The 26987-nt window shown below is 45.5% G+C and overlaps 1 protein-coding gene across 4 annotated transcripts in view; it reads left to right on the top strand.

Annotated features, from left to right (window-relative positions):
- KMT5B (lysine methyltransferase 5B) overlaps positions 1-26987 on the top strand; it is a 387499-nt gene that overhangs the window by 190152 nt on the left and 170360 nt on the right. For all 4 annotated transcript variants that reach the window (XM_030201304.1, XM_030201302.1, XM_030201303.1 and 1 more), the window contains one exon: positions 4378-4487. In XM_030201304.1, coding sequence (XP_030057164.1) covers positions 4378-4487 — 110 coding nt within the window. The remainder of the gene's footprint in view (positions 1-4377; positions 4488-26987) is intronic.

The following is a 26987-nucleotide window of genomic DNA, read 5'->3' as shown; positions in this document are numbered from 1 at the left end:
GTCGCTCCGGTCTGCATCGTACACCGTCTTCTCTTCTGCATGCATGGGTGATGCGCTGCGTCCGTCCTCCGCTCTGATTTCCTGTGTGGGATAGGTTTTGATCGCATCTGTACCTGCTTCCATTCTGATGGGGGAGGGTAATGCAAGGTAGCCGACAGACAAGGATCTAAATAGACGTAAGAGATAACAAGTTAATATCTGCCTCTCCGGTGTAGGTACATAATTGCCAAGACCCCCTTTTTCTTAAAATTATATAAGTGGCCTTATGCTTAACAATTATATATGATTCGCATAATCCTCTCGAGGGGCGCCGACTTCCTCCTGGTTGTCTCACTGGTTTGCAGCTTTACAACTGGCTATCTGTGGGTTAATTGCTAGATTCCTGCCATCCCCAATATGGCCGCCTCCTATCCCCATCCTCGGCTCTAATTCTGAAATGTAGCTGCCCTCCCCAATATGGCCACCCACCAATAGCAGCTATGGACTAGGGAATCTGCCCTATCAAAGATGGCCGCCCCTGCAGAAACAGAGGCCTGCTCTAACCAAGATGGCCGCCCCCAGCAGCAGCATGCTCATACAATATGGCTGCCTACATCTAGCCTATGGCCCCTTTCCTCCCTCTCGGCGCGCTAAAACTGCAGTAGCTGGCTTTTTTTTTTTTTTTTTTTTTTTTTAACTTACGATTCGGGAGCCGGTAAGGGCACTGTAACACTCGGCCCTCTTTCTGCTGCGCCTTTGGGGGGGTTAACGTTTTCACGGTTTGTTTCACGGCCCCGGAGCCTCTGCTATGCACTCCTCTCTCGCTTCTTCTCCCCTACGCCTGAGAACTGGTGTGGGGAACCTGGATCGTCGTCGCCGATGTAGGAGAGCCTGGATCGCTGGAGAGCCTGGTCGCAGGGTCACGATGTGGGGCGGATGCAGGTGAGCTGCTGCACCTGGAGCCCGGACGCGAAAGAGGTTGTCCGGGCTCCTCCCCGGGGCTTTTATACCCCGTTTCCTCTCCTCCCTCTCCCAGCGGGGTGCCCCTTTCACGTCGGGAACGTGACCACCTTGCTCCTGTCCTGGGCACCCCGCTGGCCCGAACGCGCCTGCACCCTCTGTGCACGGCGCCATGTTATCTCTGGCTCCGTGCACCCAAGGGGGCACTGCGCCTCTCTTTGAGAGATACAGAGGTCATAGATGTAGAAAAGTTTGTTGCAGACAGAGCGGGCATTCCACAGAGCACATGAGAGAGGCAGGGAAGAAGGGGGGAAGAGCGGAACAGACGTTGACCTGCACGAGTAGGATGAGAGTTGATGTGGAGGGCTAGGACTGGGATTGATATCCCCAGCGGAGAGCATGAGAAGGAGCAAGAGCGTACGGAGAAGAGTAGGAGAGGCATGATGACTACGATGAAGGCGAGATGTACTCAGATAGAATGGAGATGGTTGAATGGAACGAAGAAAATGTTGAAGGTTGAGAGCTAAGGAAGAAGACAAAAGAGATGGTGAGATGATGAAAGTAGAAGGTGGGCAATGTGTTCCTGCAGTATACAGTGGTTTCAGATAGAGACAGAGATTGGGAAGGGACAGTACCAAGAAGAGAGTGTACTGGAGCCATAAGAAGTAACTGGGAGAAAATACTTAGGCACGCATCACCTGGAGCGAAGGCCCTGGGAGGATCTGGGTGGACCTGGAAATCACCCTGGAGAAGGCTGTGAGGATATATAGGTGGGCTGCAAGTCCTTCACAGCACCTGGAAGGCATCTAGTGGGAGCGCTAGGCACCTGGAGCAATGCCCTTTCTGGATCGGAGTGAACCTTGGAGTCACCCCATAGAAGGCTGTGAGAAGATGCAGATGGATTGCAATTCTTCCACAGCACCTGGAAGGCAGCTGGTGGGATCGCTGGACACATGAACCGAAGGCCCTGAGTAGATCAGTGTTCCCGAGAGTCACTCAGGAGAAGACTGTGAGAATATGCAGATGGGCTTTAAGTTCTCCACAGCACCTGGAAGGCAGCTGGTGGGAGCGATGGGCACCTCCACCATGCACCTCCCAGCCAGGAAAAGGCTTACCAAGGGTTAGGCCAAAGCCAGCATTCCTCCCTTTCATGGGCTGAAACTGAAGCAACAGCCAGCATCTGCTGGGTAATTTCAAATTCCAGGCCAATCAAAGTCCAGAACAGTCAAGTTAAAATAAAAACTGGCTACAGGCACTTACTATTATCTGCGTGCCATCTAAAAGAAGGAGAAATATACTTCAGACATATTTAAGGCAAGAAAATGTCCAATACATTTTATAGGCTTAAAACACGCTGTTTCTTCACAGTGGTCTTTGATGAACTCTTAGCCTTTGTTGAAAAGACTGATTCTTCATCTGTGGCAATCAGGTTATAGAGCGCATTTCAGTATGGAAACTGACATTTATTCTAACTTTGGTAAAAGTAGAAGTGCCCATTAGACCCCTCTGCTGCCCTTGATCTTATTGACCATGACCTTTTGTTGTCTTTCTTTCCTCATTGGGTTTTTCAAATACGGTATTATCATGGTTTTCTTCTTTTCTGGCAGATCACTCCTTTAAAGTCTTGCCTCACATATGGTGTATCCCAAGGATCTATTCTTTCTCCTTAATTGCTCAGTCTGTTTCTCAGTCTTCTTGCCAGAATTATTCAAGAGCACACCATTTGTTTTCATTTATGCTGACATTCTTCTTATATGCTGTACTGACCCTGAGTCCCTATCCCTAAGCACTCTTCAGTCCTGTTTTGATTCTGTCGCCAACTGGCTCTCCACACGTCGCTTGGTCCTTAACACCGAGAAAATCGTAGCCTGCCTTTTGTGTCTTCACAATGACTTCCTTTGTTGGGTTCATCCATTCAACCTGTTGACTCTTTTCCTTACCTTGGGGTCACACTCAATTCCCATCTTTCATTTAAACAGCTTATCTCCTTCATTGTCAAATCCTCTTTTTATGTTTTGAGACAGCTTTTTACAGTTAGGTCCTATTTTGATAATGACACCTTTCAGAGCATTATTCTTTCTTTTGTCATCTCTAAAATTGATTATTGCAGCATCATCTTTGCTGGTATGCCTCAAGTTTCTCTTAAGAAGCTCCAGTCTATACAGAACGTGGCAATTTGTGTGCTTTGTCATGCAAAGAAATTTGTTAGGGTAACACTTTTTCATGAGCCATCACTGGCTCCCTGTTTCTTTCAGAATTCAATATAAAATTATTATTCTAACTTTCAAAACTTTGTGCTTGATATTCCTTATCTTTTGGCCCTCACTATTTTCTATACTCCATTATGCATCTTATGTTCTTAAAATGATCACCGATTGGTTTTGCCAAATCCGAAATTGACCCAACAAGAGCAGACTAGACCTGGAATAGTGCCTCAGGTGAGCTATCTCTACCGAAGTTTAAATCTCTCATTAAAAAATTGACCTTTTTTTCACAAGCTTTTGACATTATTATTATTATTTATTGTATTTGTATCCCACGTTTTCCCACCTTTTTGCAGGCTCAATGTGGCTTACAATATATCATGGATACTGGAAAAGGAAAAAGATATACATTTGGTTTTACAGAAGGAATTTGGGTTACATGGTCATGAAGTACAAGATAGTGGCTTTGATGTGGCTTGAATTTGGTATTTCTTTCTCTGTTTTCTCTCTTGTTGTCTGTAAGTATCTTGAATGATTGTCTCCTGTGTCCTATCAATTTAATTGTTCTTTTCTTTTTCCAATTCTTTTGTTTTTTAGATTGTAAACTGCCTTTTTCCACTTGTCGGTATTATGCGGTATAGAAATATGACTAAACAATAACGCATTAACATGTTAACAATTTAGCTCATATTAAAACATTTTACATAATTGCTTCCCTCCCTCCCCCCCTGCGGTCTGCATTTTTCTATCTCGCGCTCTCTTCCTTTTTCGCCCAGCACCTCTTCTTACCTCTCCTTGCACTCCAGCAGCCTCCCTCTCCTCTTTGCACTTCTCCTACACATGGCCCTGGGCTTCTCACCCGGCCCAAAACCTCTCTCTGTAGCGTCGGAGAAAGGCTTTGGGCTGGGTGAGAAGCAGTATGCTTTCACTGCAGCGGTCAAGTCAAGTTCCCAGGGCCACAGAGGCTTTGGGCCGGTTGAGAAGCCTTGATAGCTGCAGTGAAATCATGCTGCAAGTTCCCAGCACCACGAGACTCTTAATCCATTTATGTGCCATCATAAGGGGAACTGAAGACAGTAGCTTTTCCTTACCCACCTATTTGGAAATGAGCGGTGTAAAAGCGTTAAAGCTTGAAAAAGCTAATTTTGAGAAAGCATGTGGTGTGCTAATAGAGAACAGCTTTAGGTATGATTAGTCACCCTTTACATTTGTTCTTATCTCTCTTTTGCCATAGGTGTTTATTTATTTACGAATGTTTGCGACGGAAAGTGGATTTGAAATATTGCCTTGTAATCGATATTCATCAGAGCAAAATGGGGCTAAAATCGTTGCAACAAAAGAGTGGTAAGTTTGTGACAGGAGAATTCTTTTGTGCATTTAGCAAGGGCAGGAAAAGTTTTGTGTCTTCAGTCAGAGTAAGTATGTGACTATTACTCTGCATAGTCAACATTAAGCAGTTCACAAATGCATATAATAAGCTAAAACAAAAAGACCATAAGAAAATCAGAATTGTCACAGGATAATTTCTAACCATGGCCAATCCAGCTCACAAATACTTAGCAGGATCCCAAAAAGTAGCAATTCTGTTCTTTCCCTTAGGGATTTTCAGTGGCTTTCCCTATGTCAAGCTTACTGGTTTATGGAGATTTTCCTTCAAGAATGTGTCCAAACCATTAAAACCCAGCTATGCTAATGTTAATTCTATTTTTTATGTATGTTTATTTGTATCCCACTTAGGTGATAGGCAGGCTATAAATGCAATAAATAAATATTTAATTTAATTCTGCAATTTATAATTGCTTAACTAACAAGCAGGTACTTTCTCTGTCCCTAGAGGGTTCACAGTCTTGGTTTTTATTTTATTTTTGCTTTATTTTACAATGGAGGGTTAAGTAACTTGTCTGAGGTCACAAGGAGCTACAGTGGAAATTGAACCAAGGGTGCCAAAATCAAAACCTTCTGCACTAACCATTAGACCACTCCTGCACTACATATCCTCAAGCAACAAATTCCAGAGCTTATCTTTTCTTGGGGGACTTACTACCTGTCTAATCCCTTGATAAAGTTCAGTAGCCAGGAATTACAATCTAATATAATCGTTAGAATGAAGAAAAAAAACATATTACAAAAATGTAGGAACTAAATATGATTTCACAAACTTTGGAAAATGAAAGTAACATAAAGAAAAGCGGATCTCGGTAGGCAAGTCATTCAGTTTTGCTGATAAATAAGTAAATTAATTTTACTGTTGATTTATGTTTAAATCTTTTTTATTATTAATGAAAGAACATAAACTTCGTAGTGACATTCCACAAAGCTCATATACCATATTTACCTCCTATCCCTAACTTATCCCCTAACTCCTCCCCTCTCTCCTTCTACTTCCCTCTAACCCTCCCCCCTACCCCTCAAAATTGAACAGGTCATCAATACATCAAAGACATAGTATTACATATTCAATATCTGCCTTCTAGATTCAGATGGCATTGTATTCAGGAATGGGCTCCATCTGTCCATAAAAAGTTCAAACTCTTGGTGAGGCTTCTCTCTAGCCTGTAATCTTTCCATCCTCATTAAGGTTATCATCTGAGTTCTCCATATCTGTATTGAGGGGCCTTTTACTTCAAGCCAGTCAATCAAAATCGTTTTCTTTGCCATCATAATGGCTCTTTTCACAAGTGCTAGATAACCTTTAGGTCCAGGTCGGCTAATCTCTGGTTTGCCGAACAACAGCAGTGGCGAGTATCTCCATTTTGCCTTCCACAAGCGCTCTATTTGACTGAGTAGGTTTGACCAGAACCGGACAACTCTCGGACAGTTCCAGAACATATGTCCTAAAGTTGCTCCGCTCCCTTTACATTTGGGACAGGCTCCATCAGGGGACAATCCCATATGGAAAGCTCTTCGAGGTGGAACATGGAGCCGTAGCGCAAATCGATACTGGAGCTCCCATTGGTCAGCCCAGGTGGTCACCTGTCTCAGAGTTAGTACATGTTCCTGAAAAACATGAATTGGTATCTGTATTGACAGGTCTCTCTCCCAGTCTTTAGCATATTTGGCGTAGTCTAATTCCGATTTAGTATCCTTAATGTGCCTATGATGGTAGAGCAATGGCACCTTCTGCTGTGAGTTTAGGGAGAGTGCTGAGGTTAACTCTTCTTGCACATCTTCTGCTAATGCCTCCCAAGGAAGACTGGACACATAGAAGCATATTTTCAAAGCACTTAGCCTCCCAAAGTTCCATAGAAACCTATGGAACTTAGCCTCCCAAAGTGCTTTGAAAATAAGCCTGATAGTGTCTTATTTGCCAGTAAAACAGTTGGTCTTTTGGCCCTAACAGTTGTGACTCTTGCAAGGTTATGCAAGGTTGCAGTTTCCCCTCCTCTGTGATAATTTGCTGTAAAAAGGTAACTCCTCGCTCTTTCCATCTGCTAAATATTCTATAGATAAGTCCTGGTGGGAAGGCTGGGTTACCACACAACGGCAACAGAGGGGTCACTTTATGGGAGCAATGATGAAGTTTACAGATCCATCGCCAAGCTTTTTGGGCCGTAGGTAGGATATGAGATGCCTCCAATATTGGCGATATTTTACATTTCAGACCATGCAATAGGCTACTAAAGTGATATGGTCTAAACAACTCCAGCTCGATCTTGGTTGCCGAGAAGTCTGTAGTGCCTCTAAACCAGTCGTTTAAATGTCTCATGGCACTTGCTACAGTAAGTGATCTGATATTTAATAAGCCCAATCCTCCATATTCCTTTGGAGTGCAGACCATAGCAAGAGGTAGTCTCGGCCTTTTACCCCGCCACAGGAATTTTGCCAGCGCTGTGTTCAATTTCTTCTCATCTGCACCTTTTAAGTACAATGGTAACATTTGGAACACATAAAGTCAGCATGGTACTATCATCATATTATACAGGGCTATTCGCCCTATAAGCGAAATGGGCAGCGCCTGCCATTGTGTCAGTTTTGTTATTGTCCCTGAGAGCAAAGGTTGAATATTTAAGTCATAGAGTTTAGTCAGGTCTTGCGGAATCTGTACACCTAAATATTTAATCTCTATCCCTGTTTTCAGCTGATTTCCCTCCACCTTCCACGTTCCCACTCCCAGAGGGTACACTTGAATAATAGAGGATTTCTGCAGGTTTATCTTAAATCCTGAGATAGCCCCAAAACATGTGGTTCTCTGAATCAAGATTCGCACTGAGTTCTCTGGGTTGGTTGTCACTATCAACAGATCATCAGCAAAGGCCATCACCTTAACCCTTTCTCCTCCCACTTCTAAACCTGTTATTCCCTCCTCTCTAACCAGGGTCCTTAGAGAGGCTCGACAGCTAACAAGAATAATGCTGGGGATAGAGGACAACCTTGTCTGGTCCCCCGCAAGATGGGAAATTGCGGGGTACGCACTCCATTAACCAATACCGCAGCTGTCGGGTGTGCATATAAAGTTTGGATGGCCTGGTAGGCCCATCCCTGTATCCCTGTGTATCGAAGTGCTGCAAACAAGTACTCCCAATTTACGCTGTCAAAAGCTTTTTCAGCATCTAGGCTGATCAGCACTGCTTTTGTCTGTTTTTGTTGACAGTGCCCTATGGCGAGTAATAAGCGTCGGACATTCACCACTGAGTGGCGGTTGCGGACAAACCCTACCTGTTCAGATCCCACCAGGCGGGGAATATATAAGTGTAATCTATTTGATAGCAACTTAGCAAGTATCTTAATGTCTACGTTTATTAAGGAGATTGGCCTGTACGAGTCTGCATATGTTTCTGGTTTCCCTGGTTTTAAAATTAAAGTAATCAAGGCTTCATTTGTGTGCGGCGGAAAGCTTTGTTGTGTCACCACATCTTCAAGGAAATCTTGAAGGGCTCCTATTACTAAGGGTCCCATTAACTTATAGAACTCGCTAGTGTACCCATCAGGGCCTGGGGCGGAATGTGAAGGTAAAGACTTGATAATTGCTTGCAACTCTTTTCCTGTTATGGGTTTTTCTAACTCACTCGCCTCCTCTTTAGTCAGTTGGGTCATGCCCGCCTTACGAAAATATTCCTGCATTTCGCTCAAGTCTGGGGTTTGCCCTTGCTTATACATTGTACTAAAAAAATCTTGGAAGACCTGAGCCACCTTCTCCCTCTTATATTGAGATGTTCCTTCTTTGTCCCTTACTACTGTGATTACACGTGCTCCACCTCTGTGTTTAACTAGGCGGGCTAGAAGAGTCCCTGTCTTGTTCCCAAACCTCTTAAGATTGTATTTCCTGAGAACTAGTGCTTTTGAGGCTCTCTCTTGAAGTAATGTGTTTAATGCTATTTGAGCCACCTGCATTTGTTCCTTACTTTGATTACTAGGGGCCTGAATAAATCTGCGTTTTGCCTTTTGGAATTTTTTTTCCATGTTTATAATGGCCCCTGTCATTCTGCGCTCCCGTCCAGTTACGTATGCAATTACATCGCCTCTAAGAACTGCTTTTGCCGCTTGCCAGAATATGGCAGGACGGTTCTTATACTCGTTATTGAATTCTACATATTCTGTCCATCTTCCTTGCAAGAATTTCTGGAAATCTTTATTCGATGCTAGGTAGGATGGAAAGCGCCAGCCCGCAGTATTATGGTCGCTATCCGGGATCTTTAGGTCGGCCCAGACCATTGCATGGTCCGATATTTCTTCTGGTCCAATTTCCACTGCCTCTATTTGTGAAAATATCTTCCTATCAATTAATATGTAATCTATCCTTGAATATGTGCTCTAGATAAAAGTGTAAAATCCCGCCCTTCCGGATGTAATGTCCTCCATGCATCTACTACACTAAGCTCCTGCATAAAATGATGTAATGCTCTCGCTTGTGGCCCCCCTTGCGCTGCGTGTCTTGGTACTGAACAGTCTAATAGGGGGTCTGCCACTAAGTTAAGATCTCCCAGTAATATTACAGGTAAGGATTTGTATAGTAGGCATGTGCGTGCTATGCGATCTTAAAATGTCTTATCATATATGTTTGGTCCATACACCGCTACCACTAGATACTCTTTATGGTGTAACCAGAGGTGTATTATCACAAACCTGCCTTGGGGATCCTTGTCCACCAGCTGTGATTTTAGCCGCTAGTCCTTTCCTGAGCAGAATAGCTACACCTCTTTTCCTCCCTTCGGCCGATGCTGAATGTACTTCACCCACCCAACCTTGCTTCAGTTTTTGATGTTCCTCTGGGGATAAGCGAGTTTCCTGTAAGCAGACCACATCTGCTTTGTGCCTCTTTAAGGCAGTAAGAATCTTAGTTCGTTTTATTGGCGTAGAGACTCCCCCCACGTTCCATGTCAAGAACCTTGTAACTGTGTTTCTAGCCATAGGATATATTTGGTAGTTCCTTATAACAGTCGTGTATATCATTTGGAGACCCTGGTTCCCAGCTCACCAGGGCCCCCCTACCTCTCTCACTATGGTCGCCCTCTGTTGCTTGTTCCCTTTCATAATTAACAGTCCCCCCCTGAATACTCTGTCGCACTCTCCCATCTTCATTAAAGCCCCCTCCCTGTAGCAATACCTCACTGATCCTGCCCAACGAATAGTCCCTCCCTGCCTCCCACCCTCCCCCCATACCTTCCTCCCTCCCCTCCCGTTGACCCCTCACTCTCGTCCCCGTGTGTCGGTTAAGAGAGAGAAGGTCTAAAGATGGCGGGCTCCCTCCCCCCTTAAATATTACACCTCAGAAACTTGCCTCCTTTAACTGAGTTAATCAAACATGTCTTTACAACTTATCTGCTATTAACTTCTTTTCATACATACTGATATTAACTTTAACTCCATCTAACATAACTGGTTAGTCTACAGATTCAGGTACAGTCCTGCTTATCGGCCGAGCCGGCCTCCATGTAAGATTTTACCCCTTTGTGTGGGAGTCCATCAACCTCGTCCTGGGCTCGCTGCGTTGTCATATTTTAATCCAGTTTGCGCTTCCTGTGGAGTTGCAAAGGTTCTCCAAGACCCCTCTATTTGCACCTTTAACAGTGCTGGGTATAAGAGAAGAAAGCGTTGCTTGTTTTCCACCAGCCTTCTGCAGATGGGGCCAAAGGCTCTTCTTCTCTCTTGTACAGCAAAAGAATAGTCTTGGAACACCTTTATTGGTGACCCCTCGAATTCCATAGTGTCCCATTTTTGCCGGGCCCCTCGCAGTATTTCCTCCTTATGGATAAAGTTATGAATTTTGACAATCACTATTCTCGGTCTGGCTCTTGAGTTATTCTGCTTTCCCAGACGGTGTGCTCGCTCCAGACAGAGCGGCCCTGCGCTGTCCGAGAGCGCGAATTCGTTCTTTAGCCAGCGCTCTAATTGGGTGAGTAAGGAGCGGTCCGGGATTGATTCTGGAACTCCTATTATTCGGAGGTTCGACCTCCTAGATCTGTTCTCCAAATCGTCCACTTGTTGGGTTAAGGCGCCTAGCTCCCGCTGCAATTCCTTGATCACAGTTTCTCTGGCCGTCTCAGTGTCCTCGATATCTGACACTCGCACCTCTAGTTCCCCAGTTCTACGAACTGTCTCATCGAGGCGTGTTTCCATCTCAGCCAGCTGATCGGATAATTTGCTGAATTGCGGTGCCAGCGCGGTCTGTATCACCTCCGTGAGCTGTTGCAGTTGATCGGCATTAAATGTTGTAGCGGCTTCTGGCTTCGGACTCGCCACCATCTTGCTTTCTCCTTGGCCGCGTTACTTTTCAGGTTCCTTTTTTACAGTTCTGTTCGGCATTGTTCTGCTTTCCCGCACTACAAAGGGGTCCATAAACTTTAAGTCTATGCAGTTCTTGAGGCTCTTCCCGGTAATTCGTCGCTGTGACGGGGGTTGTGGGAGAGGGTAGCCCAAGAGAGATTAGAAGCACGTCTTCTTCCCTCTCAATCCATCACGTGACCCTTAGCTTCTTGTTTAAAATTAACCAAGGAGGAACAAATCTGTGAAAAGTTATTCCGTTATTATATTTCTTCTGTGTTCATGCATATGCTGCACAAGCATGCACGCTTGAAAATTTAAGTGAGATTAAATAAAAATGCTACCAACCATAAAGAACGACAGCGTGGATGCACCGACTCATAAAGTTGGTTTGGTTTGTTTTGTTTTGAGTGTATCTGGAAAAAAAACTGTTGATTTATATTAAGCATTTTTAACAGAGGGGAATCCCAAAGGCAGATTAGTTACACTTACAACTTTCTATAAATAAACCCAACAAATTAATCAAAGTGACCAATCCATTGGGACAATGGCCTTCTAAGGTTTTGAAAATCAGACATACCACCTTAAAATGTATTTGAGCCTCCACTAGAAGCCAGTACAATTTTCTAAACGGTGAAAAGACCTGGTCAAACTTAGACTTAAAATAGATCAATCTTGCTGCCGTATTTTGAATAAGCTGAATCCTATGTACTAATTAGCAGAAATGCATAAATAAAGAGAATTGCAATAGTCAGTGACAGAATTGAAAGCTGGATAATGCTTTTATAATCTGGGGAAAAATGTGAACGCACTAGGCATAATTTAAGTTTTAAAAAGCTTTCCAGACCAAACTATTATCCTGAGGCTCCATCATCGATGAGAAGTCCAAATCATTCCCAGGACCCTTGATGTTTTTTCAGTACTAAATTGGACTTAATTATTCATTGAGTGAAATAGTATTCTTTGAGGAAAAGAAGGCCATTAATTAAATAAATAATTTTATTTATTTATTTATTTGGATTTTGCTCACACATTCATACATTTTTCAGTAGTAGCTGAAGGTGAGTTACATTCAGGTACACTGGGTATTTCTCTGTCCCGGGAGGACTCACAATCTGTTTGTACCTGAGGCAATGGGAGGGTTAAGTGACTTAAGATCACAAGGAGCAGCTGTGGGCCACTAGGCCACTCCGTATCACGAGTGGGTAATGCGACCCATGTTGCCCAGTACAGAGTTTATAAAAAGCTTAAAAAAGCTTTGTGGAGCGTGAGCCACACTCCACTGTGCATCAATGGCATATCTATATGAGGCCATGGGGGCCTGGGCTCCCCCAAATTTCCTCTGGGCCCCTGGTTTTGTTGGCGGGGTCCCCATCCCCCGCCAGCTGAAGCCTTGTTCAGCGCCGGTCTCTGGCGCCACCACGTTGCCTGCCCTGCTCTCTCTTTCCCTCATGTCCGGCACACTCCTTTTAGTGAAACTGTAGCAGGTATTCTCCGAAAACATCAGGCCTTATATTCTCACAAACCCTTCCGCCTCCCCTTGGAGTTGTCTCCTGTTTTTATTTTTTATGCTTTATTATTGTACTGAGGGAACTGTGCTCTCACAGCAGGCAGGAAGGCATTTGCGCATGAGCAGTGGAGCTTGGCTTGCGCTCTACAAAGCTCTTTTCAGCTTGTTGTAAGCTCTGGACTGGGTTTCGCAGGTTGTTTTACTTGTAAGAATATAAGGCCGGCTTTCCTCTGAGAAGACCTGCTACTGGTAAGTATCTTCACTTTCTACAAGGACAAGCAGGATAGCATACCCTCACGTATGTGCAAATTCATCTGATGGAGCTCTTGGGTGGGAATCACTCACCAGCTTCTTTTCACAAAGCTTCTGAGAGCATGCCACCATGTATGCGTACACCATCCCACCTGCCACTCATGCGGGAGCTATCCAGTTGCCTTTTTTCCGCAGAATGTAACAGCCAAACTCTTCAGGTGCTCCTTGTTTGTGGTTTTTTTCCTCCATTTATTTATGTTCTTTATTTGTTTAACCACAAAAAAACAGAAAATGTGATCGCTGCAGATCTTAAGAAAAACAAGAAACACAGCGGAGATAATAAACAGCCAAGTGCATACACTTTTGGACATGCATTTGCCAAGTGAATCTGCTTTCCAAAAGTGTGTGCGCTCATCTTGTCCTAGGCACTGTATAGTACTGTGGATTCAGAATATTTGATTTAGGATTCGTTCTCAGAGTTTGTGTCTTTTCTTTAAAGTCGGTTTCTTTTTCTACTCAGACTCCTGATGCAGGCCTAGTAGCTGAAACACAGCCTGAATAGAGTCTTATTAAGATGTTAAAACACCAGAGAAACAGTGAAAAATCAATTCACTATTCACCCTCCTCCATTGAGAAAAATGGCCATTTAACCCTACCCTCTGTTTTCTGTCCAGTAAACCAATTCCTAATTCACAGAAGGACATTACTTCCTGTCGCATGATTTAAAATTTTTTTCAGGAGTCTGTCATGAGGAACTTTGTCAAAAGCTTTCTGAAAATCTAGATACACTACATCAACCGGCTCACTATTATCCACATGTTCATGCCTTCAAAGAAATGAAGCGAATTGGTAAGGCAAGACTTGCGTTGGCTGAACCCATGCTGACTGTCCCATTAAACCATGTTTGCCTACATGTTCCATAATTGTATTCTTTATAATAGTTTACATTATTTTGCCCTGCACAGTCATAGGAAAACAAAACAAATTATAGAGAAAAATAGGATAGGGAGAGCAGAGGAAAGAGGAGCAAAGGGGAAGACAGGGAAAAAGGAGGGGAAGGGGGACTAAAGAAAAAGGGAAAAAATAAAATGAAAAAAGGGGAGAGAAAAGAAAGGAAGAGAATAAAGGAACTGAAAAAAAGGATTAAAAGATATAAACCATAATATACATATATCTGGGAGAGGGAGAAGTGGAGGAAGGAAGGATGGGGGGGGGGAGGAAGGACCAGGGAATAGGGCAGAAAAACGACAAGGAATGAAAAAGGAAGGGAAAACAGCAAATATGAAAGAAAAAGGATCTCAGAAGTGGCCTAAGATCCAATTCTTGTTTCAAACCTAAAGGCATGACGGTGTTAAATCCAAAAATAAATCTCTGCTCCTCTCTTAATAATGGGACATTTATCTTGCCACCATGCCACCTGAGCTGAAGCTGCTTAACGACAAAAAATTGAAGATCATCAATTGTATGGCCTGATTCATTCCAATATGAGACAAGAGGTGCAGACATCATGTTCCTAGAAATATAACTTCTGTGCTCAATCAGTCTGGTTTTTAACATTCTTTTTGTTTTTCCTATATACAGTAGAGGCAGATAACATATATGACCTGGATGGAGTTACAGTTTGTGGTGTGATTGAGGCTTATAATTTTATTTGTGACTGGATGTTTGAAATGAATGAGTGCCTACAAACAGAGCAGGATCCACATTGCAAGTATCCAGTGTCTCTAATGTCTCTTACGCCCTGTCAGGTAATGGCGATAGAACTAGTTAATCTTTTACATTTTTGTTATGGGATTAGGCAACAGGTTTTTATCCTTAAAGCAACTAAGGGCCAAATGCACAAAGGTTGCCATTAAATACATCTGCTGCGGGAGAACTTACCGAGTCACAAACAATCATCAATGCACAAAGAGGATGGCATGCAAATGAGATGCACAGAAATCCCTTTGTGCATCAATTGCTGTTTGTGACTTAGTCGCCTAGCACATGTGCAAAACAGCCTGACCAGCAGTTCTTATATCCTACCACATTTTTAAAACTGAACTAATGTTTGTTATAAAGTTTATGAAAGACCGCCCTGACCCACTCCTCCAAACTTGAAACCTTGTTCACAACATTCTCCCACTCTCCAAAAAAATAAAAAAAACCCCACTTGTGGTCCAGCGGGCTTACCGACCCCCCCCCCCCCCCCCCCCCCCCCCAAATTTAATACTGGGCCCTGGTGATCTAGTGTACTCCCAACACCCAGTTGGAGGCTGGAGGGAGGTCTGCATTCTCCTGTCTCTGGGCCCGCCCACTGCAAAATGTCAGCATCCCGCCCCTGCCCAGTGCATCCTGGGATGTATTGAGAGGGGCCAAAGTACCATATAAGTTGTTTTTTCTTTTGATGGTACTTAACACCTCCCAGTACATCCCAGGATGCACCAGACAAGGATGGGGGCGCCACCATCAGGCAGGCCCACAGGCAGGAGGGTAGACCTCCCTCATGCCTCTGACTGCAGGTATGAAGAGGGGTAGAGGGTGGGATTACACTAGACCACAAGAACTGAGTTTTAAATTAGGCTAAAATCAGTCTAAACAAAACGTTGCAAGCCTGGTTTGCTTTGAGCATCGGGCCCTAAGTGTCTCAAGGATGTACCATATTTTTATGAGCATAATGGGAAAACTTCAGAGTGCAGATGATATCTGGCTTGCGTTTTGTAGATTTCACCTCCAGCAAAGTCTCTCAGCGGTCCTTTTGGCTTGATTTTACATAAGAACTTCTAACACCGTATTGGTGTTTACAGGTATGCTTGTTTACATCTCATTTTAAGCTATTATGTTTCTTTGCTCATAGCCTTTTCAGTTTTACGATAGTTCTAATGAATATGTTACAATTAACCGATTTTAGATAATTATGATCAGTTTGCTTGGTAGGCTGATCAAACGACGGCTAAATAATTTTGCACTATGAGAGTAGATTCTAGTTTCCAGTTTTATTACTAGTTTATAATTTTAATTTCTGGTCCTATTTGTATTTGATTAGTGATTATATTTAATTGTTTTTTACTTACATTTTTATATAGATTTTCCCTGTATGTCCTGCAGTTGGGTGTATATTAGATTACATTGTAGTGATTTGTCCACTGAACCTTTTATCATTGTGGAATGTATTCTTTGTTCATCAATATCTATGATTTAATTTGGAACTTGGCCTTCTTTAGATACTTTGGACTCCTGAGGCAGGTCTTTAAGGCTGACTCATGGCCTGTGTTGGGTTTTTGACTGTAGCAATAAAGTACTTTTTAATCTTTGAAGTGCACACCACGGCTTGTGTGTGTGGGGGGGGGGGGGGGTTCTCTCAACTGTGTAGTGTTCCCCGATCGGATGTCTGCCTACCTATTGGTCTTATTGTGGACTTCCTATTTTGTTTTTTTTTTCTTGTGCTTTTGGAGACCTCCAGTCTACATATACAGACATCACCAGGGATCAGAATAGGGTCAGAGCTGCTTGCAGTATTTCCCAAATCTCCAGTTTAGCTAGACATCATTGTTCAATGCTGACAGGGGGCAGTGCCTGTGATCATAGAGTGCATCGGGAGGGGGTCATGTGAAGGACAATGCAGTATGTTTTCACCAGTTCATGGATCAAAAAGAAAAATGTAAACCTGTGCAAGAAGTAAAGGTGTGCTGAAGTGGTATTTATATGGCATTGATCAGGGGAAGGGGGCATGCGAAGGACAATGTAATTTGTTTTCAGTAGTTCACAGATTAAACTGTAAGCCTATGCAAGAAATACAGGTGTGCTGAAGTAGTATTTATATGACATTGAAATCTGTCAAGACTTGAGTCCAGTAACATAATGGAGGAGGAAAGACCTGCAATTGGTAACTTAGATTGTGGGAAGAGAGCATTTGCTACTGATGAGCCTTCCCTTTCCCCTTGCTTTTCACTACACATAAGATGCATCGGGTGCATGCCATGGAGGTGGCGCCTAGTGGCTAGTGGAGGCAGTGTTGAGAACCAGTGAATCTATGGAGCCACCAAAGGCAAACCTGAGACCATGCATTGGCAGTGGAGATCATATGGAGGGGGAAGCTGAAGAGGAAATGTAGATGGCATAGATGGGCAGACTGAATTGGCCACATAATCTTTATCTGCCTTCATTTTTCTGTTTTTCTGTGTAAATCTAATGGTGCATTAAGTGAAATACCGTGCAGCCAGGCAACAACCTAGGCTTAGAACGGTGAAGAGAGTGTGGCAGAGCTGGAGCAGTTCCTAAAAGAGACTTGGTGCTGAAAATGTAACCGCTTTGCGTGTGCAAGGGCTGAGCAAGAATGTGAAACAAGCGAGCAAAAGGTGGTATATGTGTAGAAGAGGAGGTGAGGTGATTTTGGGTTACGAGAGAGTGGGTATAATTAAGCTGAATGCGTACAAGCTGTGGAGACGTTGCTTGCTCTCCTTGAACAGCCTTTGAGGTGGAACAGGTGGAGTTGTAGTGAGAGTGGGGGGTGCGAGGGGAGGGGCAGCACTAGTGTGGGGAAGGGTAAGAGATGCGGGATAATATCCTTGGGCTAGGGGGACTCTGAATTCAATGTTGGTGCTGTTGGACTTAATTCCCCACAGAAAAGTAATATGCTCTTTGGGGAATCGGAGGCAGAAGGCAGCTATGTGCTGGGTCCAGGATACGGATCTGTGGAGGGGGCAGAATATATAATTTAAAATAAGGACTGTCCTTATAGATTTGCATCCAGCCTTAAGGGACATAAGAATAAGAAAGGGAGGGGTGGGCATTGTGATAGCCAAATCATTAAGTGTGCAACTCTATAATGTACATCGGGACCCGGAGGGGTGATGATTCTGAATATTGAAGTAGAAGGGAAACATTTCATGTTGGTGAATCTCTACGCGTCCAAAACCGGCGAAGGGACATTTTTTGAAAAGATGAGTACTAGAATTTCAGGATGGGCCTATAATTGTAGGGAGTAATTTCAGTCTGTCAAAGTTCAATTTATTCTTGATATTCGTTTTATCATAACAAAGTAAGCGGTTAACAGTAATGAAACTAATATAGAAAAACAGGAGAAGGAAATTACATTCTTCCAACTTGAAAGATAAACAGAAAAATGAAGTCGGCCAGTGTGCCATACTCTACAGAATGATGTCAGAGGTCCTGGGTCTGTCTCCCCTCAAGAACAGTTGGGACCGTATGGGAGTGGAAACTCCAAATAAAAAAACAGCCAAAAGATAACTTACTCAGTTGATGGAAGTACTAGGATACACAGACATTTGGAGGCACATGTACCCATTTAGAAGGAATTATGTTTGTGTGTGTGTGTGGGGGTGGGGGGGGTGGGGGGGGTTCCTCTTCATTACTTCACTCGTACACCCAAATTGATATGTTTCTGGTGTCTAAAAATATAGCTATGGAGTTAACACTGCTTGCCCCAGGATTGGTAGCATGGAATGTTGTTGCTAATTGGGTTTCTGCCAGGTACTTGTAACCTGGCGTGGCCACTGTTTGGAAAACAGAATACTGGGCTAGATGGACCATTGGTCTGACCCTTTATGGCTACTCTTATGTTCTTATGACATTATTGAGCTTATTTTCGAAAGATCGCCGGCCATCTTCCGATACAAATCGGGAGATTGCCAGCAATCTCCTGATCCCGGCCAAATCAGTATATTCCTTGTCATCAGCAGCCAATGAATCCATTAACTCTACCAGCAGGTGGAGATAGAGAACACTGAAACACCATAGTGCCTCTTGGACAGCTAGCCCCAACTGCCTTCAGTATTTCTCTATCTCCCAACAGGTGTGGACGTAGCTTGATCAGCTCCTGGATTTCAGACTGCCTGGGGTGGCTCCTGTGCTTTGCCAGTTGAGCAGGGGTGTTGTGGCTGGTGTTGCTCACTTTAAAGGCATATAGGTTCGCCCTTTCCCTGCCTTACCCATTCCCCCCGCCTCCCGAAGTCCCTCTGTTGCTGCCTGCCTTCAACTTTCCTCACAGCGTAAAAAAAAAAAGAACGCGTTTTTACTGCGTGGCTGGTCTGAGGATTTTTCTAGTGATTCTGGTTCTGTGCTGCTTGACCGGAGCTCGTTGACTCAGTCTTCTGAGGTGAGAGTGGTGCCCAGCACCTCCGGGGAGGTCCTGCAGATGCCGTTCCGATCGAGGTACGTTTTGGCACGAAGCCGCCATTTTATTGCTATATTCCCGTCCTGTCAGACGATGGCTGCTGAAGGAGTTAAGCGCTGCTCCTGTTGTGGTAAACGCAGATCAGCAGCGGGGCTGTGTAAAACGTGCTCCTTAGATGCTCACGCTAGTATGAGCATGGCAAGCGATGTTCCCGCTCGATGGAGCTGGCAGCGGGCGCCATTTTGGAAGCGCTGCATGCCTCGACCCTCGCGGTTGCGGAGGAGTCTGAGGGCAGGGGGACTCCTCGTTTAGAGGCTGCCAGAGGAACCCCCCATGAATTTGTGCTTTACTGCATAAGGCTTTCATGCTGAAAAGAGATCTGCCGCAGGTGTCTGACACTGCTTTGCGTCCTGGCTTTCCTCTGGGTGTTGATGCCCCGGGGATGGCTCCAGAGGTTATTCCCTCCCCCGAGCGTTGGAAACACGCTAAACATAGACGGGTAGATTCCCCGTCTGAATGTGGCGCATATTCCCCCCCCCCCCCCCCCCCCCGTGGAGAGTCTGAGGCATCTGGCAGGCCCTCAGGGACGGATGATCCAGAGGAGGGTGTCTGTTTGCTACTGGATTTGGATGATCCCAATGCGGTTCAGATTTTCCACCGCGACGAGCTGCCAGCTCTCATTGCTGACGCCTTGCAGGCCCTCTCGATTGATGACTCAGCTGAAGGCGGTGCCGCCTCTGTTAATCTCAGGCTGTTGAGCACTAATAAGCCTACTCGGGTCTTTCCTATGCATGACTCTATCCAAGATCTTATTTCTGCTCAATGGTCTGACCCCGATGGGCTATGGTACAGCTTTACCCTCTGAGTGAGGAGCACTTGGCCTAAAGTGGACGCATTGGTCACAGCAGTGACAAAAGAGATCACTCTCCCAGGAGAGGGAGGGGTCGCTTTGAAAGACATGCAGGACCGGCGGCTTGAATCCACACAGAAGCAGTCCTTTGAAATTTTGGGCCTTGCCTTAAGGGCGTCTATTTGCAGTTCCTATTCAGCCCGCACATGTCTGTCCTGGTTACAGTAGAGCAGCCCGCAGGGGCGGGGTCCCTCGCGGAGGTTTCCCCATGGATGGAGTCGGCTCTGTTAGTTTTGGCTGACGCCCTTTATGATCTGGTAAGAGCTTTAGCTAAACAGATGTCTGTGGCGGTTGCTGCTCGCCGCTTTCTTTGGCTATGGGCGGCTGACATGGCTTCTAAACAAGATTGGTGAGGTTTCCCTTTCGGGGCCTCCTGTTATTTGGAGAGGAATTGGAGAAGATTGTTAACGACCTGGGCATCTCTAAGCCCCAGTGGTTACCTGAGGATAGGCTGAGGCCTTCTTCCAAAGGTTCTGTGTTTACCTCCTCTTCCAGACCTTGCTTCCGTGAAGCTCGTAGGTCTTGCCCGGGGCGCTCTGCTGGGCTTTCTCAACGTGCCCATTTGCAGCAGAGGAACTCCTTTCGCTCGGACAAACGTTCCGCAGCGGCCTGGTCTAGGCCAGGAGTTCAGGGGCGTCCTCCACAATGTTGGGACGCCGGTCCACTCCTCCTTGCAATAGGAGGACGTCTTTTCCTCTTTCTAGAGGAGTGGACCAAGATTCCTCAGATCAGTGGGTCCTGGACCTGATCAGAGAAGGTTACCGACTGGAATTCGGTGCCCCGGTGAGAGACGTGTTTGTGGAGTCCCGATGCGGCACTGTCGTAAAACGGGCGGCGGTAGAAGAGACCTTACAAGTCTTGCTGCACCTCGGAACGGTGATCCCGGTGCCTTCTGCAGAACGCGGCTGTGGCCGCTATCCCATTTATTTTGTTGTGCCTCGAAAAAGGTGGGTCTTTAAGACCGATCCTCAACTTATGAAGAGGCAACGAGGCTCTCAGAGTATGACATTTGCGCATGGAAACCCTATGCTCCGTCATTACGGTGGTACAGCCAGGAGAGTTTCTCACGTCTCTGGACCTAAAAGAAGCTTATTTGCACATTCCTATTTGGCCTCCACACCAGCGGTTCCTCCGCTTTGCGGTGTTGGGAAAGCATTTCCAGTTTCAGGCCTTGCCTTTCGGCCTAGCCACAGCTCCCAGTACCTTTGCCAAGGTGATGATGGTCGTAGCTGCCAGTCTCAGGCAAGAGGCTATCAGAGTTCACCCTTATCTCGACGACTGGCTCATCAGAGTGGATTCAGTAGCCGAAAGTCATCTTGCCACAGCCAGAGTGGTTACAGTCCTGCAGGCGCTAGGCTGGGTGGTCAATATACTCAAGTCACCTGACCCCCTCTCAGCCTCTCGAGTATTTGGGGGTTCGGTTCGACACGGCATCGGGGTTTGTCTTTCTCCCCGACCTAAGGCAATGCAAGCTTCAGAATTAGGTCCGTCTGCTCCTGCAGATGCCTCGCCCGTGAGCTTGGGACTGTGTCCAGCTGCTGGGGTCGATGACGGCCACCTTGGGCGAGAGCGCATATGAGGCCACTACAGATTGCCCTGCTTCTACAATGGTCTCTGATGATGTCCCAGGAATATCAACGCAGACTAACGTTCTGCGGCCCGGCTCAGTATGGAGTGGTGGCTCTCCGACAGGCTGCTGAGCCAAGGAATGCCTCTTGTGCTTCCTTCCTGGTGCCTGGTGATAACAGATGCCAGTCTTCTAGGCTGGGGAGCACATTGCCAGGGAAGCTATGCTCAGGGTCTGTGGACGCCCATGAAATCGGGGTGGTCCCTCAATCGCTTGGAACTGAGCGCGATATTCCAGGCTCTTATGGCCTTTCAAAAGACTCTGAAGGGGCTTGCTGTCCGGGTTCTGTCAGACAACACGACAGCGGTGGCATACATAAATCGTCAGGGAAGCACTCTGTGCAGGGCCCTGGCCGCGGAGGCCGCCCAGATTTGCCACTGGGCCAAGCTACACCTGCAGCTTCTGTTGGCAGCTCACACAGAAGGTCAGAGCAATGCGCAAGCCGATTTTCTCAGCAGGCTTCAAATCGACCCAGCGGAATGGGAACTGGCAGAAGAAGTTTTTCTTCAAATTTGTGCCAAATGGGGGACTCCCAGAATGGATCTAATGCAAACGCCAAGGCACCTCACTTCTTCAGCTGAAGGAGAGATCCTCACTTGGCGGGGTTGGATGCTTTGGCTCAACCCTGGCCCTCGGAGCTCCTGCATGTGTTCCCTCCTTGTCCCCTGATAGGGCGAGTCCTACTGCGGATTCGACAGCACCAAGGTCTGGTGATTCTCTTCACTCCAGATTGGCCAAGGCGTCCGTGGTATGCGGATCTCCACCAGATGTTGGTGGACGCTTTGGTGCATTTGCCCTTGGTGCCGAACCTGTTAGTTCAGGGTCCGGTGTCTATGGAGGATCCCTGCTGATTTGGTCTTAAGGACTGGCTATTGAGAGGGCGCAATTGAGAGACAAGGGCTACTCTAACAAGGTCATCTCCACTCTTGCAGGCCCACGAGCAGTCCACCTCCGCAGCTTATGCTCGGATCAGGTGCAAATTTGAGGTGTGGGGGTGGTTCAAAGGTGATCACACCCACGCGGGCTACAGTCTCGACAGTGCTGGACTTCTTGCAGGAGGGCTTACAAAAAGGTCTGGCTTACAATTCCCTGCGGGTGCAAGTGGCAGCATTATCGTGCTATCGAGGGAAAGTCGCTGGCTTGTCCCTTGCTGCTCATCCAGACATTGCCCGATTTCTCAGAGGGGGGCTTAGGCTCTGTCCTCCTGTCCGGTTGCCCTGTCCGGCCTGGAACCTGGGGCTGGTGTTGAAGGCTCTTCAGTGTTCGCCCTTCCAGCCACCTACGTGAGCTTCGGAGAAGGATGTGACTCTCAAGACAGTCTTCTTGGTGGCCATGACATCGGCTAGACGCGTGTCTGAGCTGCAGGTGCTGTCCAGTCAGGACCTTTTTCTGCAATTCTCGGGGTCCGGAGTAACGGTACATACAGTGCCTTCCTTCCTGCCTAAGGTGGTTTCAGCATTTCTCCTGAACCAGCCCATTTTTCTTCCTTCCTTTTATAGGGAAGGGTTCCCGGTGTCCGCAGAGCGCTGTTGCAGTATCTACAGATGTCAAATGACTTCAGGATTCCTGATCACCTTTTTGTCTTGTTGTCAGGTTCTCGGCCTGGAGGCCCGGCGTCTAAGGCCACTGTAGCCTGTTGGCTCAAGGAAGTCATTTTTGCTGCGTTTCTGTTTTCAGGTTTGGTTCCACCTGAAGCATTTAAGGTGCATTCTACGAGGGTGATTTCCTCCTCGTGGGCTGACAGGGGTGCACTCTCTTTAAGAGATCTGTAGTGCGGCTACCTGGGCTTCTTCTCAGCTCTCATTTGTCCGGCATTAAAGGCTGGATGTTGCAGCAAAGCAGGACGCTGTTTTTGGAGGTCAAGTATTGGCTCGTGGTGTGGCCTGTTCCCACCCTAAGTAGGGGATTGCTTTTGTACATCCCATCAGTTAATGGATTCATCTGCTGCTGATAAGGAAGGGAAAATTAGGTTCTTACCTTGGTAATTTTCTTTCCTTTAGTCATAGCAGATGAATCCATGATCCCTCTCTGTCTGTTTTTTGTTCAGATCTTTCATGCAGATATAAATCTCATTGGCAGAAGTTGGAAAACAGTTATCAGAATTTCTACATGATGTTCTACTACAGGAGGTTGAGATCGTCCCTCATTTGAGGCGCCTGTTCTGGGGCGATTGTTCGCTGTGAGGAAAGTTTATGTTATTATACCTTTATGGTTCACTGTGCTTTGGAAATCTGAAATACTGAAGGCAGTTGGGGCTAGCCGTCCAAGAGGCACTATGGTTTTTCAGTGTTCTCTATCTCTACCTGCTGGTAGGCGGATACAACCCATCAGTTAATGGATTGATCTGCTGTGACTAAAGGAAAGAAAATTACCAAGGTAAGAACCTAATTTTCCCATAGAAAGCCGATTTTAGCCAGCTTCAACTGCTTTTCGTCGCGGAGCCAGCCAACCTTCATGGGAGGGTGCAGAAGGCAGGACGGGGGCGTGGTTACGAGATAGCCGGCTTCACCCCATAATGGAAAAAAGATGGCCGGATCTGACGAGCATTTCGCTGGCTGCACTTGGTCCATTTATTTTTAGGTCTAAGTCACAAAAAAGTGCCCCAATTGACCAGATGACCACCGGAGGGAAGCGGGGATGACCTCCCCTTACTCCCCCAGTGGTCACCAACCCCCTCCCACCCAAAGAAAATTAAAAAAAAAATTTTTTTTGCCAGCATGAAAAGTCATACTGAGCTCCCTGACAACAGTATGCAGGTCCCTGGAGCAGTATTTAGTGAGTGCAGTGCACTTCAGGCAGGTGGACCCAGGCCCATCCCCCCCCCCCCCTCAACCCGCCACCATTTCCACTTGTGGCGGTTAATGGCGAGCCCTCCAAAAAACCCCAAAACCCATTGTACCCACATGTAGGTGTCCCCCTACACCCCTTAGGGCTATGGTAATGGTGTAGAGTTGTGGGGAGTGGGGTTTGGCGGGGATTTGGTGGGCTCAGTACCCAAAGTAAGGGAGCTATGCACCTGAGAGCTTTTTTTTTTTAATTTCTAGAAGTGCCCTCTAGGGTGCCCAGTTGGTGTCCTGGCATGTGAGGGGGGCCAGTGCACTACAATTGCTGGCTCCTCCCACAACCAAATGCCTTGCATTTCACCAGGTTTGAGATGGCCTGGCCAGGTTTCCATTATGGCTGAAAAACGAAGCCGGCCATCTCCTCTAAACCCGGCGATCGATTTAGCCGGCCCTAACTGTATTTCGAAAATACAGTTGGCTCCGCCCTGTTGCGGAGCCAGCCCCGAAGATGGCCGGCCATCTATTTGGCCGGCGCCGTTCGATTATGCCCCTCCATGTGGTCAGACCATGTTCTCATACTAGTGTTAATCAGATAGGGATGAGTGTGTGTGTGGTGGGGGGTGGGGGGGGGAGAAGCTACTGGAAGCTCAACAGTAGCTTTTTAGATGATCAAGAGATATTCTAGCAATTGGAGGAGGACATTGGGGAATAGTTGGCAATAAGAATGGGGAAGCTTCTTCAATGGATTGTATCAGAAGAGTTTTGAAGGCTGTGATTAGAGGTAAATTGATTGCATTGGCATTACTTAAAAAGAAGGTAGCGGTGGAGATGGAATGAGGTTTGCAGACATCTCTGGTGGATTTGGAGCAGCTTAATAAATGACGCCTGTGAGATAGGGAGATATGGGGATGATTATTGGACATGAGGAAGAAGTTGAAGGATCTGCAAATGCAGAAACAACAGTACCAGCTGTATAGGGTTCGACAGAAGTGTTTTGCTTTTAACAATAAAGCAGGAAGCCCATAGATTGAAGATACAAGAAGTATAGATTAATATTTTATAGATTAAAAAGTAAAGAGGGGTGAGGTCCTTATGGATGAAGGGAAAATCAGGGAGAGGTTTATATAATATTACAGGAATTTGGTGTCATAATTGATAAGTTGAAACTCTCTGCTCTGTAGGTGCAATATAGATGCGCTCTTTTTGAAGTGTTATTGGGGTATCTGGCACTTGTATAAATTGTGAAAGATATGAATCCCAAACAAGACTAACATTAAGAAGTTTGGTGTTAGGTGCAAATGTATTCCCCTTATCCTTACATTCAAGCCCACTGTACCAAGATTATAAAAGTAACTAACTCCACACCCAAGTATTTGGTATTATTTTATTTACAATAGCAACAAATAATATAAGGAAGACAGGAATAAAGACAAAGACAATCCCATTACAGAAATAGCTTAGAATAAACATCTATAAATCCTTAACTAGACTCTGAAGTGCAGAGTCACTCTAACCCCAGAGCACTAATACAAAGATACATGGCACATAACCTGATGCAGTCCTTCAGATGTTAGTCTTTCCAACACAGGTTTGCTCCTCAGGGAAGATGTGGGCACAGCAGCCTCTATTACTTATAAGAACTCTTTTTTATAGAGAAATTAGAAGCTGTAGCTGTACTGCTGATGTACTTTCTGTCCTTGGAGTAACATAAACAAGTACATCTTGACCCGCCACAGTGTCTCGAAGAGTCCCACAGTGACGTTAACTCTGATAGCCTTATTGTCCTGGAACATTATGACCTTAGTCACTTCCGAATACAGTAAACAAGAGTTGTTGTGCTTTTGTTAGACTTCATGTCTCCGCATTGTTCTAGAGGCTTTGTAGATGAAATGTCTGAGTTTGCATATTGTAATCAGGTTGTTAATGCTGGACAGTGACATGTATTTGAGACCATATATGTTGCCATATAGATATATGCAGTCTGTACATAATGCCTCATAGTGCTTGTTTTGCCCCTACAGCTCAGTGTTCAGTGGCAGCTAAGAAAGCAAATAGAATGTTAGGAATTATTAGGAAAGGTATGGAAAATAAAAATGAGAATGTTATAATGCCTTTATATTGCTCTATAGTGCGATTGCACCTTGAATACTGTGTGCAATTCTGGTCTCCAAATCTCAAAAAGGATTTATTTATTTATTTATTTATTTATTGCATTTGTATCCCACATTCCCCCACCTATTTGCAGGCTCAATGTGGCTTACATAGATTTGTTAACATTGTCATTGCAGGATATCAGATACAGTTAGTAATGTGTGGCGATTCGGAAGGGAGAAAGTGGTTAGGGTAGTTATAGAGGGCAGGCGTTCATAATTGAGTGGATTGGTGAGTTGACTTAGTGAGGCAATAGGTTCTCATTGTAGGCCTTGTTGAAGAAGAATGTCTTCAGAGATTTTCGAAAGATAGTTGTTTCGTTGATTGCTTTCAGGTCTGTAGGTAATGCATTCCATAACTGCGTGCTCATGTAAGAGAAGGTAGTGGCATGCATCAGCTTGTATTTAAGTCCTTTGCAGCTGGGGTAGTGCAGGTTGAGAAAATTGCGGGATGATCTTGTGGCATTTCTGTGAGGTAGGTCTACGAGGTTTAGCATGTAGATTGGGGCGTCTGCGTGAATGATTTTGTGTACGATCGTGCAGATCTTGAACGCAATGCGTTCCTTAAGTGGGAGCCAGTGAAGTTTCTCTCTTAAGGGTTTTGCGCTTTCATATTTAGTTTTTCCAAATATGAGTCTGGCGGCCGTATTCTGGGCAGTTTGGAGTTTTTTGATTGTCTGTTCTTTGCATCCGGCGTAGAGTGCATTGCAATAGTCCAGATAACTAATTACCATTGACTGTACCAGGGTACGGAAGATGTGTCTCGGGAAGAAAGGTTTTACTCTTTTGAGTGGAA

The sequence above is a fragment of the Microcaecilia unicolor genome, chromosome 4 (assembly GCF_901765095.1).
Source record: "Microcaecilia unicolor chromosome 4, aMicUni1.1, whole genome shotgun sequence".
Taxonomy (NCBI): Eukaryota; Metazoa; Chordata; class Amphibia; order Gymnophiona; family Siphonopidae; genus Microcaecilia; species Microcaecilia unicolor.
This window is presented reverse-complemented; position numbering and strand designations above follow the sequence as displayed.